Source organism: Melospiza georgiana, chromosome 2 (assembly GCF_028018845.1).
Source record: "Melospiza georgiana isolate bMelGeo1 chromosome 2, bMelGeo1.pri, whole genome shotgun sequence".
Taxonomy (NCBI): Eukaryota; Metazoa; Chordata; class Aves; order Passeriformes; family Passerellidae; genus Melospiza; species Melospiza georgiana.
Window position 1 is genome coordinate 73157149 of NC_080431.1, and position 22450 is coordinate 73179598.

At 37.9% G+C, this 22450-nt stretch overlaps 1 protein-coding gene across 1 annotated transcript in view; it reads right to left on the reverse strand.

Moving 5' to 3' along the window:
- TMEM135 (transmembrane protein 135) overlaps window positions 1–22450 on the reverse strand; it is a 155800-nt gene that overhangs the window by 12076 nt on the left and 121274 nt on the right. The window contains exons 7-9 of the mRNA XM_058018907.1: window positions 5626–5667; window positions 4826–4972; window positions 2606–2675 (exon numbers count right to left, since the gene is read on the reverse strand). Coding sequence (XP_057874890.1) covers window positions 2606–2675; window positions 4826–4972; window positions 5626–5667 — 259 coding nt within the window. The remainder of the gene's footprint in view (window positions 1–2605; window positions 2676–4825; window positions 4973–5625; window positions 5668–22450) is intronic.

The following is a 22450-nucleotide window of genomic DNA, read 5'->3' on the forward strand; positions in this document are numbered from 1 at the left end:
TTCATTGGGGTGAAGAAACATTTAAATTACAACTGGTTAAACACTCAAACACATCCCTGATTTTATTCCTATTAGTAGCCAAATTAGAAGCACTGAACCACAGGACTGAGGTTTAGTGTTGATGCCCATGAAATACCAAGTATTGTGCAAAATCTCTCTATTTAGCTCATTACTACAACCAGGTAGAATCATATCACACCTTCAGGTGTTTTTTCACAGTCACAGGAAGCATTATATCTTATAATCCATGTACAGTATTGGAACCTTTATCTTCCATAAAAAGACATCCAATAAGAATGGATGTAGTACATAGCAGAGCATATGCAGGGCACTGTAATAAACACAAGTGAGCAAAGAAAACTCTAAGAGCCATTTCTCCATAGAGATTTTGAGTTGGAGGTCAGATCAGCCAGAATTAGTAGCACAGGGTAATGACATATCTCCAGAATTTGTTGAATAAACCTTTCTGCTTTTGAGAAACAAATTTCTTAATACATTCAAGATACTTGCTACAACTCAAATTCAGAAAAGTACATGTGCATATAAACAGAGTTCAGAAACATACCATAAATTCAGTCAACCTGTTGCAATATATGAGGAATTAGTTAAGATAGTTAAAATCAATTAATTAAGATATTCAATGTTTATTCTGGGTATATAGTACCCCATGTTCCTTCAAGAGACAGAACTTTGAGACTATAATCATAGAAAATAATCTCATAGAAGTCATGGATATCCCATTCCTGGAACTGCTTAAGGTCAGGTTGGAAGGGGCTTTGAGTAACCTGGTGTAGTGGAAGGTGTCCTTGCCCATAGCGGGGGGGCTGGAATGCTTTAAGGTCCCTTCCAACTCAAACCATTGTATGATCCTACAACCTTCTTTGAGGCCACCTTAGTCACCAGTGAATTTGGAGAGTTATCTGGTCCTGTCTGCAGCACCAGCAGAAGAAACAGACAACTGGACTTCTACTGTGGCTAATGGCTCCTCACTGTCAACAAGCAAAATCCTAGAGAGGAAAAATATTGTTCCACTGCTTCTGTCACAGCTCTTTTCAGACACTTACAAGAACAAAGCATTTCAAGTATTTAAAGTTTGAAGGGAAGTCAATGAACTCAGGTGATATGGCACTACTGAATGTTACATCATGTAAAAGCCATGAGGCTGTCAATGAGCTAATGTGCATTTAAATGTGAAGCAGGAGAAGAAGAGCATGCAAATGGCAGTTAAAGCACAGATGTATTAATGGAAAGAAAACTTGTTCAAGGGTAAGGGAAAACTGAGGGGAAGTTTTGGCAATAAGCAGCTTATCACATCATTATCAGGTTTGACAGCTCCATTACAGAAAAGGAATTGTAAAAACATGCTCAAATCTTGTCAGCTGACAGTTGTTACTGATCAACTCCAGGAACAGTCACAGAACTGAACTTTGAGAATTTTGGATCTTTAAAAATATAAATACATATTTTTTTTCCACTCATGTTTTAATTTAAGTAAAAAGTCACAAAAAAGTCAGAAAATTAGAGGATCTGACTGCCACTTGAGCAGTAACTTCCTCACTAGGTTATTGTAGTCAAGAATAATTTACACCAAAATCCTAAAGAGGACAAGTCCAAAAATGAAATATATTTCAAATGCACAACTGTCTTGTCTAAAGAGAGAACAGCCTTATAAAAATTTATTTTTAAAATTTACTTTTTGTCAGGTCAAGTCTTTACTCAGCTTTATTATCAGTTAGGCTTTTTCCATCCCTCATTCCATTTAAGGATATATAAAACAAAACAAAATTATGCTCAATCAATAAGTGAAAAGGATGTGTATTCCTGAACATCCACCTTCCTCCCCATCCTCAGATTCCTTTAACATTTTAAAAAGTTATTTTTTAAAGTAATATGCATTAAAAGCATCTGAAGATACTCAAACACATTTTTGCTGCTCCATATATAAAACCAGGTCAACTGTTAAGGGATTGGGATCTTCTGGAGCCTTACCAACTCCCAAAACAGGCATAGCAGGTGGTACCACCTGTGCCAACCCAATGCCAGCTAATACAAATTTCTGCACAGCAATTCTCTGAAAAAAATGCACTGATCACATTAATAATGTTGGATGAATTCTATCACCAGAGATAAACAGCCCTTCCTGGGCGTAGCAACTGTGACCAATCTCTCATTACCCCAAGCCCTTAAAATAAACGACTGGAGGGGTGCACCCGGTGCCCAGCAGCGACGTTCCAGAGCCGTGCAGCTGCACGGGGACCGGGGCTGCCTGCCACAGCAGCACATTCCAGGTGCTTTATTTAGGGGCACTCACAAGTGGGCTCAGCCGTGAAGTGCATCACATAGTTAAACAAGTTCCTTGCTTGCTAGGCTGTTTTTTCCCACACATTTTATGTTACTCATTCACTACAGCTAATCTGAAAGACCAGAGAACTTTAACCCCACCACCGCCCCGTCCTAAATTGAGAAAATCTGTTTTCTGGCTTGTCACATTTTCAATAGAAAAGAATGAGTAACAGGCTCATTGCTCACTTCCTAAGCATATGCTTTTCCTGACTTTTACCCCTTCTTTGCCAGAGTTTGTCAATCCAACATTTTCTGCACTTACTTTAATACAGTATGAGATGCAATTATCTCCATAGTGTTTACAGCATCTATGCCTTGGGCCATGTTTGCACCTGCAAAAAGCATAATGAAACACGTATTAACTCGTAGCTGTTTTCAGCAACAGGAGACTTCATAAATTTTTCTTGCCTAAAAATACATAAAGTGCTATTTGCCCAGCACTCATTCTCCCCATTATCCACTGAAGGGCACTGTGAACTTTTATGATGCCATAAAAGGACAATAAAAACTAACAATACTTTAGTTGTACACCAAGAAAATGTGTCTGCACACTTATTTGGATCCAACCTCTAGCCATGCTACACATAAAATGCTAAATTAAAGAACAAATTTTCTACCATGGTCAACAAGGAGAAATGATGTGACCTCTCCTGGTTTGTCTCTGCTCCATGGTTCTGGAAGGATATTTGAGCAAGCATCTGTTGCCTGTGCCCTTTCATCTTTCACACCACTGTAAGGGTCACTGAAAGGCAATACAGATCATACTAATGCACACCCTGTGAGACTTCTCTCAATTACAAGTCTCTCACTTTTGGGCTATTTCTTCTGCAGTGTAGATTTTTATGTAGCTCTTCCTTTGGATTGAGAATTTGACCTTGAGTGTTTAAAACAGACTGGCTTGGGCTGGTGGGATGTGTGGATTGTACAGTTTCTAGCCCTGCATTATGTAGAATTAAAATAAGTAATTCATACTGGGTCTGAACATTATATTTTGCTATATCCAAGTATTTAAGATTTATTGTAAAATAAATTACACAACTTATATACTATGTCAAATATCTTGGAAGTTTTGAATCATGTACTATAAAGTCTAATGGCCATAAATCATCTGTGAGGTCAGTTTATGTAGCAAAATTGTAATGAGAATGTGCTCAGGTTACAGGCATTTAGACTCAATTATATTGAAAAGAACCATATGGAGGAGAAACCAGTGGGAGCATAAAAACTCCATATTGAAAGTTTGCTGAATGTCTGAGTTGGGAGTTTTAAAACCCTAAAACATTGTTCTTCTCCATCTTCAATCCTTGTATTTAACCAACAACAGAAGAGCAATGAACTATTCTAGCAAACTGAGTCACGGGTATTTAAGACAAAACAGGCATAAGCAATTCAGGTAAAAGCATTTGATTATGGCTGGAGGTGTCTTTTCCTTGTAGGACTTTTGCTGTCTAATACAGTCATGCCTGAAAAACCACTGATGACTTCCCTCATCTTTTTCAACTAAAACCCACAGCAAATCATAGGAAGTCACCATGTGATGGGGATCAATTCATGTTTGTTCATCATCTGAGCAAGTAAAATAAGCCACTACTTTGAGTACACAATGCACGTGGAGGACTCCCTCCTGCATGAGAGCAGGCAGAGATTTGGTCATAAAACTGCTCTGGAAGAGGTCAGCAGAAGTGAAGATTCATAGGTGTCATGTGAATGTACCCCTAACCCATTTTTTACTCCATCTTCCCTGTAAATGAATGACTCCCTGTGGTATCCAGTGTGCCTAAAGCAGAGCAATCAGTCATAGCAGAAGTAAGTCATATGTTCAGTCTGAACATATCAGACTGAAAAGCTCACTGCTCTCCCTTCTTTAAGCTCATAAAAGACAGTGAATTGGATCCTGTAGATAGGGGGATACCCACCTTGCCTAACTTCACATGTCTAGATCTGACCTCGTGTAAAACAGTTTTAGACTCTTTGCTTTGCAATTTCCTATCTCCAGACAGCAGAGACAGCCCATGTGCTGGGTTGTTTTAGGTAGTTCTCTTTTAGGTAGTTCTCCTTTATGCAAAACAGGGATGTAGGTCCCCCAAAAGACTATGTTACAGTCACTTATGGTGACATAAGTAAGATCTGCTGCTGTGTAATTTTTCTCCTTCATAGTACCACTCGTTTCAGCAGAACTATGCCATGAACTGATTTTGCTGAAAACTGCAGAAAAAGCAACACCATCCTGCACTCATCATGGGCTGAATTTGTTCTCCCTTGTTAGACAACTGCATTTTGCAAGGTCATACAGTTCTTCAAGTTTTGCTTTCACCAGAGTTCGTCATCTGCCACTATTAGCTACCTAGTAAAAATGAAATAAAAAACGCAGAAATGTAAAGCAGAAGCATTACAAAACATTGTCAAATACAACATAACAGAAATTAAAGCACTCTATATAACAATGATTCAATTTTTTTTTCTTTTGGGTTTTTTTACTCACACTTTGTCCATGAGCTTTTTTGTTAGTGCCAGTATGTTCATTGGCTGTGATACTTTTTCACTATGCTTGATTTTTCTATCTGTTTTTGAAAATGCTGCTTCAGGTGAAAAAGAATGGGTGGGGATTTCTTCTTTCCCTACAATGAACCTGAAAGAAAAAAGCAAAACAGACCAAAGCAATTACATAACTCGAAGAAATACATGAAGTCCTGTATAAGCCTCTCAGTCTTAGATCAGAATGAAGTTACTCCCAGGTCTGTAAAAACCCATCTTATACTGCTGCCAAACCTCATACTTCTTTAGAGAAGATCAATCCACTGACATATATTTAAAGACATGCTTCAGCTAGAGGATACAATTGATGCTGGGAATATTTTAAAATTAAAACCAAAAACATTAACTGGGAAGTCTGCCTCTCACACAAAGGAAGAGCACTAAGTAGGAATATAAAAAAGCACTTGAAACATCTCAATTCTCTCCAGCAAAATGGGGTTACATAAAGGTTGATAATTACTACAATATTTTTAGAAAATATCAATTTTGCAGAATCTTCAAAATGTTTTTGCTCCCACTTAAATCACCAACTTTGTTTCACTTGGCCTCATCTTCAGCCTTCTTTTCTTCACCCAGAAGCTGATATTGTCAATATATTGGCTCATCTTAGATGTAGAATTACTGTGTATCAATGGCAAAGGAGGCAAAATGTTTCCTAAAATCATGCACTTGAATCCAAGTTACACTGTACCTTGGCAGTCTTGCCAGTCTAGCCAAGGGTAAAGAAGATGTAAAAACTTTACTTACTTTAGTGCAGAGTATGTAAATCCTTTCAAGCCATCTTTGCACCTGAAAGACAAAACCAAAAGATTTCTCTATAATGGGCTACTGGCAATATAAAGTGTTACAGATTACATATGGCAAAGAAGGGCTGTGGAGGAACACCAGCTTTTCATTAACAAAAAACAGCACGTTTGCAACAACTCTGTGGTTATCCTTGATTCCCAGTTGTCACCACAGCCTTGGGACATCTCTGAAACAAAGGACACAGCATCAAATGACAGTGCTTCTCTTTTTTATCCAAACCAAGAGTGGAGAAATTTTTGAAGGATGGTAGCAGAACAACAAGGGCAACAATGCAAGATGACAAAGAACTGTTGCTTTATGGAAAAGTAGTCATGATGAGTTGAACAAAACAGATGTTTTACTGCAAGGAGAGAAAGGAGGGTTGGATCTCAACGAAAACACCCACCCTTCTTGTGAAAAGCTGCAGGGAATTTCTCTGACTTTGAGATAAACTGTTGTACTTTGCAAAGTGCTGATCTCTACAGCTTCTTACTTTAAGAAGACTCTTAATCTGAAAGTCCCAGTTTTTAAATTATACAGTCAGTGGTTGCTGTGATTCTGAGCTTGATAGTATGTATATATATATAATATATATCTGTTCTTACCAACTACAGGGTTCCTTTTTTGAAGAACGACCACAGCAAGGAGCCCATATTTGGCTGTGGAAGATTTTGGTTATTGACTTTTTTTTCTGTCCAAGATACAATGAAAGGAGCTGTAGCTTGCAGCTGCTACTGATTTCTCCTGAAAAACCAAGTTGATAGCATAGGAGAGAGGAGATATTTGTGTTTTCTCTCCTTTTCTTTTTGTAGAATTGTATGTGGAATACATGATGGTAAAAAATGCATTCCTGACACAGAACACAAAGCACAAACTAGTAACTTAGTAGCACCACCATTTCAAGAGCATACCTACTCTAAGGGAAGGCAGGAGAGCAGTTAAAAAAGCTTTGTGAAAAGAAGCAGCTGATGACAACCCTTTGCCTTCCACCTGCAGAGACCACATTATCCCTGGAAGTGCCCACACACCCTTCAAGAGCAGGTGACACCATCTCCCAGAAGATTCCATGCATGGGCCAACATGTACTACCAATGGTTGGATACGCCCAAACAGCAGGAAAAACATCAAATCAAAGATGTTCACAAATGAAGAAAGTCCTGCTTTGTCCTGGCAGGGGAGTGCCTGGTGCAGAGCTGGTAAGACATCACAGCACTAAACACTCCTTTCCAAATTCTTTCCAAGGTTACGACCTTCAATACATATGATTCCAAGGACTTGGTTTTGTCAGCATGAACACAGTTACACACAGCACCAAAAAAAATCATTGCAAAGAGTTTGTCTTTTAAGATGACTGCAGTTAAAATACTGGTCACATATTTATGATGTAGAGGGGTTCAAGGCAAATACATAAAAATAAAATTGCTCATTGTATCTTCAACTAACATAGAACTTTGAAACCAAAGACATGTAGTAATTTTAATTGTGATTCTTTACACATACATACAATTCAGAAGCTGAAACACTATTACAGCACTTTTACAGAATGATGGGCTCAAAGATGGGTTGAAAACTAAATGATGGACTGAAAAAATCAGCTTAGCCCAGAGAATACAGTGAATCACTGGCAGAAGTCCAGAGTCCAAATGCCCAGGTTTAATATATACCCCACTTCATCCACAGTACCACAGTCCAGTTTCCTAAGTTCGATTTTAAACCTGCAGCTGTCTGTAAGTTAAATGCCCTTTGAGTGAAGGGTGTCCAACACATTATGCCTGCAAGCTGCTAGCTCATGAATAGGGCTTTAGTTTCTACTTTTCCAGTAAATTAAAACCATACACAGACTGCAATCTAAACATGCACATAAGTGTTTCTAGAATAATATCAGAACAGAAAAGTAATCACAGTATGGTCATAATTATGTTTTCTCCTTAATTATTCCAATGTAACTCACTTCCAGTTGCAAGTCTTCAATGATTCCTTTACTGCACCACCAGATGTCCCTGCCCAGCTGTGCTTGAAGCACCCTGATGGATGCTATCCTACAACTCATTTCCTTTAAACTGACCTCAAAGAAAATGTCAAATCCTTTCTTCATTAATATTGTAAATCAGAAGACATCTGAACCACCAAAAGAAAAAACAGCACTCCAACTCCCTAATTTCTTCCTCCAAGAAACAAAAAATATTTCTAATGCCTATTCTAATTACACAAAAAAGTCAATTCAATTCAGAAAGTATTTAGTGTATTGGAATTTATTAGCTATGCTTACTTTTCTTTTTTTTTTTTTTTTGTCGCTGTTTTGTTTATTTGGATCTACAGCTATGAATCTCCCTGAAAACTACATCAAAGTTAAATATGTAGTTCAGTAAGGAAGTGACACTAAAGACACAATTAGAATTTTTTCCTCCTTAACTTCCTATTTAATTTTAAAAAAGTAAAAAGTGCAATTAAGCATTTAAATAAAATATAATTAGTGTTGCTTGCTGTCTAAATTGTCTCCTGTAAAACCATTCTGCAAAACTAATGGGTGTGTGGGAAAATTGTTTATTAAGAGTTTTATAAACAGGAGTCTGAGAGAAACAATACTTGCAGTCAAGAGTAATTTGTACTGTAACTCCCCTTCTCTGGCATGGCCATTTTGCTCTTACGAATGAAGAGGCAACCAACAACAAAGCTGTAATTCTAATTTTTTGTTTTACATCATGGATAATGAATTCACTATATTTAAGGTTTCAGAATGCTGGTCTAGAGATTGAAATGACCTTTTGTATTCACTGACTAGGTACACAACCCTGGCAGCAACCAAAAAAGCCCTACACACTGACCTCAAGCACACATTTTTTGGGGGGAGATTGTGACAACCCCCTTGCAGAGACATCACAAATTCAGTGACTGGCCTCAACAGGGACTGCTGAGGTACAACACTGGCTGCACATAGCACGTTTCACAAACACCTGGCTGCTAATAACTGAACTTAGAGTAATGATTTGCTTCATGCAGCCACTAATTGGTAATAATAATGCCACCACTAATTGGTTATAATAACTTTTACTCAATGCTTCATTGCTCAAGGGGTGAAAAAGCCTGCACTCTGCTGTTGACCCCCACGAACTACTCAAGCTTCAAATGAGCCTAGCACAATACATCATATGTGCCCAGCACTGCAGACACCCTGAGAGGGGAAAAATCTAAATAGTGAATTGTAAGGGGTTTTTTTAGGGTACTATTGAACTTGCAGAGTTGTATGGCATCAGAGGGACTCGCTGTAGCTCACCTACCCTTCTGCCAGGGCATCTAGTGATAGGACAAGGAGGACAGGCTTTAAACTGAGGGGGCATGTTTAGATTAGGTATTAGGAAGAAACTCTTCACTCTGAGGGTGATGAGGCACAGGTTGCCCAGAAAAACTGTGGATGCCCCATCCCTGGCAGTGTTCAAGGCCAGCTTGGACGGGTCTTTGAACAATCCCATCTAGAGGAAGGTGTCCTGGCCCATGACAATCATTAAGGTTCCTTCTAAACAAAACATTCTACTGCTCTATGTTTCCCACCACCCTGAATGTCCCAGGGACCAAATCCCATTCTGCAGGAGGGCAACACTGTTTCCTGCCCAGCAAGCAGTAATTCAAATGGTGCATAATTTGGCTACATTCTCCCATCAGATGGGGACTGTCCCTGGTACAAAGCCAAGAGTGGCAGTAACTTTGCCAGCTGTCCCTGCTGGCACCATGGACCTGATCACACAGCAGAAATGCTCTACTCCATTCCAGCTTTTGTTTGGCCAGAGCTTGTGTTTGGTTGGAGCCAAAGGAGCAGAAGAATCAAGGAGCCAAAGCAATAAATTTGGATTCTCAAAATTCCCCTGCTGGGACTATTCTGGCACATGAGCAAATAGGGTTGATTTTAATCGTGCATATTTATAAGATAAATTTAACTTACGGCCACACACATTTATTTTTTCATAAAGAAAACAGCAAAAGTGGAATAGAGCCAAGGCTTGATACAAACTATACTTCCAACAAGACATGAACTAACTGTAATTATGTTTGTATATGTATAGAGGTGCTATACATGAGTTAACTCTCCCTCCATCCTGTGGGAAGAAATTCCCACACTGAACTGCAAGCCTGGATGCCAGCAATTATATTTTGGGGGTTTTTATTAGTACGTCTGTTTTGGGGTTTTTTATTAGTATGTCTTGTCATAGCTCTTCTCAAGATTTCCTCTAAATATACAGTGCACAAGAAACCTTCCGAAGGAACATCACTTGTCACCCACGGAACTGGTAAGCAGAAAGCAGCTCACAGTACTAACAACATGCCATGTTTAACAACATCCCCACAGTGCTTACGGTATCCTTTAGGGTAAGAGTAAATTAGAAACTCCTACATGCAGAGCTCTCATTATGGCCACGTGGGAAGGAAATACTTCAAGCACAGGACATGTGTTAGCATTTTACTGCAGCACCTCTGCCTGGTCAGGGGGACCACGTTTCCATGTTACGGTGTCTTCTTTATGGAGAAGTGAAGATCATCCTGATGAAATGCAACTGTGTCTGAACGTGCCAGCTATACCTCTTGCTATTAAATCCCTTGCTTTTAGGAATTAAAGGCTATCTATGGTATTTTGTAACCTATGCTGATCTCTAGAGGATAATCCATTTTCTGTTTTAAGTTGCTTAGAGAGGTTACTGTATCTCCCTCCTTCTGTTTTTCAGCTGGACTCCATGATGTTAAATACTTCATTCCTCATCCTCTCCCCAGTGTTAAAAGTCAACAGCAACAGGTGCCATTTTTCTGAGATGCCTTCTGTATTTATTTCTCTTCTTCCTTTTCTATCTTCTCTTTTGCCATTTCTTCCTACAAGTTGAGCTGCTCTTACACATTTCCCCCCAACTGTCCTTCAAACGTTATTCTCAAAAGCGCATTTCTCTTTCTTAAGAAAAATTGCACTGAGGAAATCCAGAAGTAAATTTATAGGAAAAAAATATTCATACCCAGATTATCTCTTGTCTGAATTTCTGCTTTTAGAGATTAAACATATATTTTCTTTCTATTTTTACACACAGCTCTTACCTATTCAAGCCAGAACTGTGAAAAAAATATAAAGTGCAATTATAAGCCAAAAATCTAATCTCCTACCCCATGGAAAACATGCAACTTTTGGAAAACATGTCAGAAATCCCATTAAAAACAACTGAAATCAGAGGAGTTGTAGTTTATAAAAATTACTCTTCAAACTTTTAAATGTGCAAATGTAACCAGGATCAAAATTCAGTCAGAAGTCTCATAACTTGTGCTTCCAAATCAGATAGCTAACTTCTGCATGTTTAACTAAAATACTAAAAAATGTATCCATGGCATTTCTTTTAGTTGCGCCTGAAGAATAAAACGATCTTTTGAAAAGGCCATGGTTTTGCAAAAATTATATGCAGTGAATATAAAATCATATTTTATAAAAAAGTAAATGAACAAAGAAACAGTAAATAGAGACAACATTCAAGGAGAAGGATGAGATAACCACCAAGGAGGATGTACATTATTTTTTTTTGACCAAAGTTGAATGCATCATTTCCAATACTTGGAAAGAAAAGATGCATGGAAATGACAAATCATGTAGTCAACAGTGACCTATGGTTCCATTAAGCTCTCATGTAAATCCAGGGAATTACATTTTAAAACAAAAATACTGCAATTCTGTGAAGAATGTGACACTGCAATTAAAAAGAAAGCTGTTTACATTGAAGTTAAATTACAATACTGGATTCAGAGTTGAAAACCAAAGCTGCTATCAATCAACTTCACATCTGATTGTTAATCAAGTTTTCTGTGTTATTGTCAAATTGACATCAGATTTCTAGTGATGCTAATTATCCTACTACTTACAACACTCTCATTTCTTCAGACGTTAGCACTTTCTGAAATGTGCAAGTAACTGCAATTCCAGTGGGTCAAATTTCTCTTAAAAGATCTTGTAAATGACAAAAAATTTTTGTTATTTTAGCTGGATGCAGATAGTCCATATCTTTTTGTACCAACAATGCTTCACTGTGGGCTCAGGAGCCACAACTGAATCATTCAGATGGCCACGTTTCCATTCCAAAATCCTTAATCAAAGTCCCTGCCTCACACAGCTAATAGAAGAAGCCAACACAGAACCACAGAACAGTATGGGGTGAAGGTACCTTTAAAGATCCTCTAGTCCAACACCCCTGCCAAGGGTAAGGTCAGCCTCCACTGGGATCAGGTTCCTCAGAGCCCCACTCAGGCTGGCTTTCAATGTTTTCAGCGATGGGACATCTACCACCTCCCTGGGAAACTTCTGCCAGTGTCTCACCACCCTTATAATAAAACATTTCTTTCTTATATCCAGTCTAACTCTACCCTTTTATTTTAAAACCATCAATTCTTGCCCCGTCACTACAGGTTCTATTAAAAAGTCTGTCCCCACCTTTCCCATAAATCCCCTTTAGATACTGGAAGGTGCTCTAAGGTCTCCCAGGAGCCCTCTCTTCTCCAGGCTGAACAACCCCAATTGAGCTCATCACAGGAAAGGTGTCCCAGCCCTCTGATCATCTTTGTGGCCTCCTCTGAACCTGCATGAACAGGTACATGTCTTTCCTGTGCTGAGGACTTCAGAGCTGAATAAAGCTCTCTAAGCAATTAAAAAAGCTGACTGAACAATGAAGTTAAGAATTTATCTGCTTAATTCAATTGATTTGTTGAATTTTGCAAAGTGACGAAATTTTTCCACTATTCAATTTTGACCTTTTTCTTACAAGTGTTTTAACAAAATACAGCAACTTTCTGTTAAAGCAAAACCCAAACACTCTCTCCAAATCAGGCACAGAACAAAAATAGGAAATGGAAAAAACCCCTGGAGACATGAAGATGGGAAGTCAAATTGTCTCCAGAGGCATGAGGACACAGAGAAATGTACCTCGACACGTGTTCAAAGCCACGTCCACCTCTGGAGCCAGGGCTGCACTGATGCCATCTCATTGTTGTCAGAACAATGAGTCAGTCACTAAAGGGACACGCTGTTACAGGATTACAAAACAAATAATCTTTAAACCCACAACGGGTTTTGCTCATTATTAAATAATAGTGGCACCTGCAGTGATTCTATCTTAGAAGGAGAATTGTGCTAAATTTATCTACTGCCAAATTTTCCTCTGGCTTTTTCTTATGGCTCTTTGCAAATGGAAAAAAAGAAAAAGAAAAGAAAAAATAAGAGGCTAAATTTGCTGGAACTGTTTTTTTGTAAACATACTTAATGGTCTTTGCAAATGATTCAAAATTTCAGCAAGCTAAACCTCTCTCATTGATTGATTAATTCATGCATTCAAGAGAAATGGATACAACACTTGATTTTCCCAAATGATCCCAAAATTGGATTTGAGGGAAAGGTTTGGCTGTTTGTTTTGTTTCAATTTGGGGAAAATGTGATTAAAAGAAGAAAATCCATTTATATTTTTACATTTATTAATCCTATCTCTGACATTTAATAACATATATCATCAGGATAAATTTATAATGAAATGAAAAGCTATAAAAAATATTTTAAAGAAATTAGCAATCATTCTGAATGTGCTTAGGCCATTGCTGAGCTAGAATAAAAAGCGAAGATCAGTGAGTTGTTTTCAACACATTAACTTGAATTGAGATCTTCACTCTATTATTCAGAAAGATTTTTAATTCCATATAATGCAGAATGCTGCCAAAATCATCAAGATTATTACAAGTATTTAGCCATAAGCATTAGGACAACATCAGCTGGTTGTTACACACAAACTAAATGACTATGTTGCAAAGTTTGTTGAAATTCAACTTCTATTTCTTTGTGATGATGATTGTCCCTTGCAGATTTACCCGCTGACCCGTATCTCCAAGATGAATGCTGTGGTATTTGCCTCTGATGCTTGTAAGTACTATGTCTTGAAATGAAATTAAAATGTAAAATCTGTTCTGGAAGAACCACATAGTGAATAAAGTGTTTGCGCACAGCCTCAAGAAAACACTATTTTGAAAACCAAATTTCAGTGCAACCACAGAAATCCACTCCTGAGTAACTCCCTTGCTGGCTTATACTTCAGCAAGAGACCACATTTTACTCTAACATAACAGTTTTATTTTAAATTACTACAGTGCTGGTCAATTAGACTGTATTTTTAGTGCTGAATATCCAGGTGCAGTATTTAGAATAGAAAGTTGCATCACCAAAAAAAAATCCAAAAAAACCAACTTGAGAGACTGGTTATTGGACCTGGAGTGAGCTGACACAAAGCCCAAGCCTACAGGTCACAGTCAGAGGGAGGACGTGTCATTTCTGTGATGGACAATGCATGTTCTTTCTTCTTCTAATAATCACATAAATGTGGCTTCTGAACATCTGTAATTGCTTCCAATTTTGATTTTTTTGAAAAAACAATTTTTAAGAAAAAATTAACTCCATACCAAGAATGTATATAATCATCTAGGTAAAACACAAGATTCCCTCCAAAATATGAAGAAAAATTAAATTAATTGTTTTACACTGAACAGTTGCTGCAGTTAACTAATTTAAGCAAGAACATGGTATTTATGGAAATAATCAACCAATAATAATTGCTGGGAAGTAAATGCTGTTGCCATCGTTTAGGAGATCAGTAGAACCTCCTGCAATTATTTCACTTTGTAAATATACCACATCTGCTTTTGTCAGCTACAAAGTATGCAGCATAACCTACATTTTCCTGGCAATCCTAGAGAAGGCCAGGTACAGACTGATTGTGAGCCACCAAAGTGACCTCAATAGTGAGAAAGCTCCATAACTGTGGGATGTTTGGTTATTTTTAGAAAAGACAGTGCTAAACACTAACTATGGTACTGTCTGGGAAAGGAGGAATTAGACAAAACTGCAATTCAGCTGGCTTCCTAAGGAGGAAGGCTGTACATAAACAGACCCTGTAAGCACCTGGAAGACAATCATGAGGACATGACTAACAATGAATACACGCTTATCAAAAAAAATCCTTGTAACACGGGGTCTCACGACTAGGAATGCAAAGAGATATGTGTCATATGCTATTGACTTAATTCAGGCTTTGAACCTAAAGCATGTGACATTTTCTTACAATAACAAACACAGAAACATAATTTAATGAAAGATAGCTAAAATGAATACAAAAGTGGTTAGACAAGAGTAGAGAGAGAACAGTTATCAACGGCTTGCTGAAAAACTGGAAGGACAGACCAAGTGGTATTCCACAAGGACCAATTCTGGATGTCTGCTACTCAGCAATTTCAGAAGTGAGAGTGGTGACAGAGAAAAAAGTGCATGCCTATTACATCTGCAGATAATACTGAGCAGAAAAGGGCTACAAGGACTGCTAAAACAGGCTGAGAGAGTTGAGGTTGTTCAGCCAGGAGAAGACTTTGGGGAGACCCTATATCACCTTCTAATACCTAAAGAGAACCAGAACAAGAGAACCAGAGTGGGACTTCTTAGAAAAGTCTTAGGACACGAGGTGGAAAATTTAAACTGAGAGCAGGTTTAGATTAAATATTAGGAAAAAAATTCCTGTGTGCATGATGAGACACTGTTACAGGTTGCCCAGAGAAGCTGTGGATGCCTCGGCCTTGGAAGTATTCAATGTTCAAGTTGGATGGGGCTCTGAGCAACCTGATTTAGTGGCAAGTGTCCCTGCCTATTGCAGGGAGGCAGGAGCTAGATTAACTTTAAGACTCTTTTCAACCCAAACCATTTTGTGATTCTATGATTTTATGAAGTGGAAGACATTGGCTCAGAAAAAAACCCCAGGATGTTATTCATCAACTGCATGTGCATTATATGTATGGAGAAACAATCAACTACACAAATACAGGATAAGACCTGTGAAGCATTAAAAAGCAAAAGCTGATCTGGAATGTAAAAGAAAGGCTACAACTTGCAAAACACTGAATTGTCTTGCTCTATTTTATTTATCAAGCTTTATCAGCTGAAATAAATTGTCTTGTGCATCAGAAAAGAGAACAGGGTAGAGGGATACAAGGGGGAGAAAAATATAGCAGTATGTGATAAATCTTTGCTACTAAAGTTTGCTACAAAATAAAGCAAATAATCCCTTTCACTCATGTTTGTGGATGAGAGAAGGAATAGACCAAAATTGTATCAAGATATATTCAATCAGACTCTGTAAAACTCTTATCCAAAAAAATGGCTAAGAATAGATTGCTTAAGGATGTCATGGACTCTCCATTACCGAAGACTTAAAAGAAAAATAAGTCACATGTTTGACATGAATGGGGAGAAAACAAGACAATCTCTCATGAATTCAAGTATTTTTATTCTACATTAAAAGACTGAAAAATAGAGCCAACACTTAACATAAATTACCTCACACATCCAAAATTTAAACCAACGGCATAACCTTATTAAGGAGGGAACGGAAAGTAGAGATTCTCTAAAGCTGTTCTGAAGGTTTCTTTGTCCTTGATAACAAAGTATCACTGCAGTGAATGAAAAACCAGAAGGGATCAGCTCATGATCAACACTTGGTTCCTTCAGCTGAAAAAACCCTCAAAAATAGTAAACAAGAGCTAGAAAATCTGATTTTAACTTTGAATTCACCTATTTCATATGGGCATTTTCATTCTCTTTTAATGTTCAAGTCACAAATGTAACCATTTGTCCTCCTAGAATAAAACTGATCTTGCCCTCATTTTACATTTAGCCAGCAAGATCAATGCACTTTGTTGTTGTTGAAAATATAAAGCCATATAAAAATGGTTTTGCAAACAAACCTTCACGTGGCTGCAGTCCCAGCAGGCCTGGGAATGGAAGGTGTTGCATTATGTCTACTATCCAAAAGTAAAGGTCAGTTTTGGAGCTTAACTTCATGAGGAAAAGCAGGGCTAGTCAGCAATCAGCCCAAAGAAGAGGCACAGCCAGGTAAATAAATCCACACTGACAAAATCCACATCTGGAGAAGCGACACAACTGGCTTGGCTGTGGAACACAACTGTGAGACAGATGCAGGAAGGCCAGAAAGCACATCTGCCACTACTTCTGTGTTTGATACAAATGTGCAGCCAACTGGAATTAACTGTTCTACTGGTCTGCGCCAGGCACCTTTTTCAAAGTCAGTATTTTGTAAGAAACAATGTCAAGTGTGACTGGTAGACCAAGGACTCAGTATGAAACTATGGGCTGTGCCTGTACCCATCCAGTTAAGCTGGCCATCCTTCTCTCCTTTTCCTTTGAGTTTTCTTGTACAGAGTGCCTCAGGAGAGATCTTATGTTTCTGTCTTGCTTCTGTGTTCTCTTCATAAAGGTTTAGTAAGAATAAATAAACAGGGATTGCCAATTACACGTCTCCTTAATTCCAAGAGAAGCACCAAGCTAAATATGGCAAAGTAAAGAAAGAGTGTAATACCGCAAAGGAAATTTTTGGGCCGCTTGACCTGCTAATACTCCACATTTTAACAGGAAAGAAAGAAAATCAGCAGACAAAAGGTTTGCACCATGTTCCTTCAGCTCTGACAGCTTTCCAGTGAAAAAGTTTAGAGTAATAGCCAGGACATTTGGACTGTTTTCCTCAGGGGATTACATTCTTCCATCTATCTCTTCCCAAGCCAGAACATGTCTTTTTTCTAACTGCACCTGATGCTGACTCATGGACTGCTCTGGACACTGCAAAGCCATGAAAGCAGATTAGACAAGGCTGCTTAATTTTTAATTTGCAGTCATTAGGTGGAGAGGAATCCAAGTTCTAGTGGCATATTCTTTGTGGTTTTTTACTACTTTAATATACTCATCAATGTTTGGTGAACAGTGCTCCTAACTTCACATGGCAGATGTTAATTCTTGGACTTATATAATCTTAATTGTTTACAATAAAGTTAAAAAAACTAGACAGCTGTGGAAAAGATCATTACGGTTTCAGAATTTTACTTGTAATCCAGCAAGAAACTACAGCAAAAGTTTTACTTTCATATGGCAACCACAGTTCAAAACAAGTACAATAAAGTCAAGTTATTAGCAAGCATGTAAACCAGGCAGTACATAGTAGCTGCATGGTCCTTCATTCTACCCATTACTTGCTAAAGTCTAATTAAATTCATTATTTTCCACTGGCTACTAGAAATAAAACATTTTTTAACAACATAATTATTTTATATGTTTCACCCAAAATACACTGATAGTTGAAGGTAAAAGATATAAGCACTAGTTAAAGTGAAAAAAAAAATGGAAGGTTTATGAAATTAGGTACTTGTATGAATGTACAGATTCAAAGTTCAAATTTTACTATATGCACAGAAAACGAGTTTTGAAATAACTGAAAATGAACTACTCTTCCACAGGACTTAGGAAACCCCCAGGACTTGTGAAAAGAGATGATTAGCACTGTATTCACCCAAGAACTGACGTTTTAAAAAAAATGTGAAGAAGCCATGTTTTGAATTGATGTGTTTCAGTCTACGATGCTGAGAATAAGGAAAGGATTCATAGCAAGGATTAGGATGCTACAAATCATATGGAACATATGAATAGGAGTCTGTTTCCATGTATCAATAGGGGTTTAATTTCTGAATGAGAAGCTTAAGCAAGGGCACATTCTTTTGTAAAATATCCCACGGGTTTCCTAGAATACACAGATGTAGTGACATCCTCACTTCTAACTTTACTCAATAGGTTCTTATAAATCCTTGATGAATGTTTAATTTAATTCATAAAAAAGTAACATATTTGAAATTGTTTTTTGAGAAGGGTAATAAAAATAGAAATAAAGTCCATGACACAAAGAAAACTACATTCCCTCAGCCTAAGATATATTTATTAAGGATAATTGCTTATAACTTCTCCAAGTTTGCTACTCTGACTGCTATCTGAAACCATGACTTCCCAGGGGGAAAAAAAAAAAACTCAAACCAAACCAAAACAGCTGGAACACATCCTAGAGATAAAAAATAAATCACTTGCAAGTGAATTCCACACTCAGAAGCCCCAGTCAGTACTCTATACAAACACCAAAACAAACAAAGCCCAGAAGGAGCATTAACATCCCTGGTAAATGGGTGTCTACTAATTGCAGAGCATCAGGACAGCTTCAGCGGAAAAGCAGAGCCTGAATAGGATTGTCTGATAAATCTACTACCCTCAAACACTCCACATAGTATTCTTGACCCTGTAGGTCGCAACCTTTTGCTCCCAAGTCACTCATGCCAAAGGGAATAAAGAGGTTTATCCCATTCTGTTGAGTCCCTGTAATTATTTGTTACAGTTTTAAGTTATCTAGCATTATGTACATAGCAGCTGGGTGAATCACACATGCTCTTTTCAAACAAAAATTCAACAGACAAAACGGATGTAATTTAAAAACCAGTAAGGTAGCCCAAAACTTTACAAGTTTAATTATTTCTATATTTAGCTTGTAAGAATTCTATGTAGTAAACAATTTGTAGCAGACAAATTAGATGCAATGGCCTCCAATTATGTCTAAACCAAACAAACATGAATTAATTCACAATAGAAGAAGGTTAGAAATTTATCTAAAGCTTAAATTCACAAAGATGGGAAAAACACATACTGACCACTATTAGGTAAGAAAGGGTACCATCAGAGAGCAGCATAGTCATAAGTAAGTCTTCAGAGAGTTTTCATTCTCAAATTTCAGATTGCTAACAGTTTGCTGTCAAATACAATATTTCTTTTATGGTGTAATTTGGCTGGAGTCTGCCAAATGCACTGTATAAAAATGATTACTTCACCTTATGAATCACTTTTCATCAGCATACTTTTAAATACAGCTGTGAACTTTTGTTCTAGAGAAAAACAACAATTTTACACTGTTGATTTTTCTGTGATGGAGCAGAGGGTGGAGCCTAGGGATTAAGGATGATTTTAGTTTTTTTATATTCACTTATTTGTTCTGTATTTTAAGTATAACTACTTTTATAAATACATTTCAAAATACATAAAAATATGTGCATTGTTCGCTTGCAAAACAACATTATATGGCATTCAGAGATTAATGTGTTTCATAACATGCTTGCGAAAAATTGACCTGGGGAATGCAGCCAAGAGAGTTTTGGGGGTCACACTGCAGTCTGGAATATAATTTTGGACTCCATTAGGAAGAACATTTTAGCCATATTGCTAATCCTACCAGTAATGGTAAGGTCTAAATTCCCTAGAGCCATGTCCTCTTTAAGGGCCACATCTTGCAAAACATGCAGATGTATCTAAAACTGGCAGTTTGAAGGGACAAAGTAATCAATGCCTGTCTTACTCATATCAAATCCCAGTAAGAGTACTTCATTAATTCTTTCCTCATTTTTGGATTCATGATCCATCTCTATGGGCCAGAAGAAATCACGTGCATGAAAGTTTAATAGATAAGGAGCAAAGGAAAGTTGATTACAAGCAATCTGCACCAAGAATAGCATTAGTGTTTTCAACGGTGTTTCAGAAAAGGATTCCATAGAGGTTTTTTTGCTGTTTGTTTATAATGCGCACAGAATCACATTATTAAGTTAATCTCTGGAAGGTTATCCTCCAAAATGTTGTGCATTCCTATTATCAGTGCAAATATTCCATACTTCTTGACAGAGGCAAGCCACACTGATGTCCAGACAACTAATGAACCCTGCAGCTACAACCTTGACAAAGCAGTATGTGCCTTGACATTTCAGAATATTTATGTGGTAAAGTCACAGAGGCTCCACAGAGCACTTGGTGACATACATTTTTAGCTCTCGCTTGATAAATGGATACAGTTTGATCTAGACTCGGTTCCAGACCTTCTTATGCCTTGCAAATGGGTAACAGGGGCTGCAGAACACCTTTCCTCACATGGAAGGCTCATGAAGATGCAAGAGGCTGTGGAGTGGTGGTGTCAAATAAAAAGACAGAATAATGCTGCATCTCTTCAATAAACCTACTGGTTTGCCAGGAGAAACGTCCACAGAGGAGAGGCATACGTACAAATCTGCTGGTGTTTTTTATATTGAAGCCAGAGAGAGACCATGAAAAAAAAGACATCTTTTATCTTCTCAGATTTATCTTGCCCTCCTGGAGGATTCAGACTCTCTTACCTCTCTTTGTTTTTTGAGGTTTCTACATTTTTTTTTTTCTTGTTGTTCCATCAATACACAATTTGCATGGTTACAAACAGTAACAACTTTAAAAGTTATATGGAAATTGTGTCCCAAATTAATTTAAACTAAAAATTAACAATCATAGAATTAAAGAATCATTTGTATCTGAAGGTACCTTCTATCTTATCTAGTTTATACTCCTCTATTATAGGCAGGGACACCTTCTACTAAACTTGGTTGCTCAGAGCCCCATTCAACCTGGCCTTGTACATTTCCAGGGATGGGGCAGTAAAAGCTATGCTGGGAAACCCGAGCCAGTGCCTCACCACTCTCATAGTGAAAAATTTCTTCCTTCTATCAAACCAAATCCATTCTCATTCAGTGTAAAGCCATTTCCCCTTGTCCTATCATTGCACGCCCTTGTAAGAAGTCCCTGGAAGGTGCTATAAACTGTCCCTGGAGCCTTCTCTTCTCCAAGCTGAACAACCCCACCTCTCTCAGCTTGTCTTCACAGCAGAGGTGCTCCAGCTCTCTGATCATCTCCATGACTCCTCTCTGGATTCTGTCCAACAGCTCACATCTTTCCTGCGCTGGGATCCCCAGAGCTGCATACAGCACTGCAGGGGGGGTCTCACCAGAGCAGAGCTGAAGGGCAGAATCACCTGCCTTGCCCTGTGCCCACGTTGCTTTGGATGGTTGGATTTCTGGGCTGTAAGGGCACATTGCCAGGACATGTTGAACTTCTTGGCAAACAATACTCATCAACTTTTTGTTCTGATACATCAAAGCCATGTCTTACACAACTCAGATTTTGAGTATCTGCACACAGTAAGCATTTTTATTGCTACTTTATCTAACTTGCCAGCACATCAAACCATAACTTGATGAACTTCTCTACCTTCCAGGGCTTTTTTTTTCCAAAAATGTAGTTTTCCTTTTTTTGCTATTAATAGTTTTTTAAAAAATAATCTATACTGAGAAGAGTGCACATAAACAGTTACTCTTTTAGAGACAAGAAAAATACCAGACTTTTAAATACCCTTTATTATTGATTAGACGAGGTTTTTCTGATCATCCCCATTCAACTTCAACATGACAGTGGCAAAGTTGTTTAAAACCTGTTAGGCTAAATCAATTTTGTTTTTTTCATGAACAGTTAAGGCAACAATTTCTTCCAGGAGCAAATGAATTCACAGAGCCTGGTTTCCGGGAAACGCGCAGAGCAAGCGTATTCCATGAGTGCAACACTCTCATGCACTTCTCTGAGGTCTACAAAGGACCAGGTTCATCCAGGAGCATGTGATCACCAGCACAGCTGTCTTCTCTGCACAACTGCTTACTGTCATGAGAAAAGCAAGATTTCCTGCTTGTATCTTTGGGACCTTTATGATTTTACAAATATGACTGAAACTGTCTCTAGGTTTCAAAGCTTCCTTAGGAAAGAGACTGGCAGAAATACAAGGGAGTGCTGTGGGTAACATCCTTCCTCCTTTAAAAACCAGGTGAAACACAGGATTTCATTACTAATACATGAGGTCTTACAGTTATCTCCCCTGACAGAAATGATGTCTGTTAAAAGGCTAACCTGAAAAAGATACACTTAAGAAAAACAAACTTTCCCCTACTCTTATCTTTTTCACATCTCATCATCTGTTTTTGTGGGAAGTTTCTATTAACATATGTTCACAATATGAATTTCAAAAGTCAC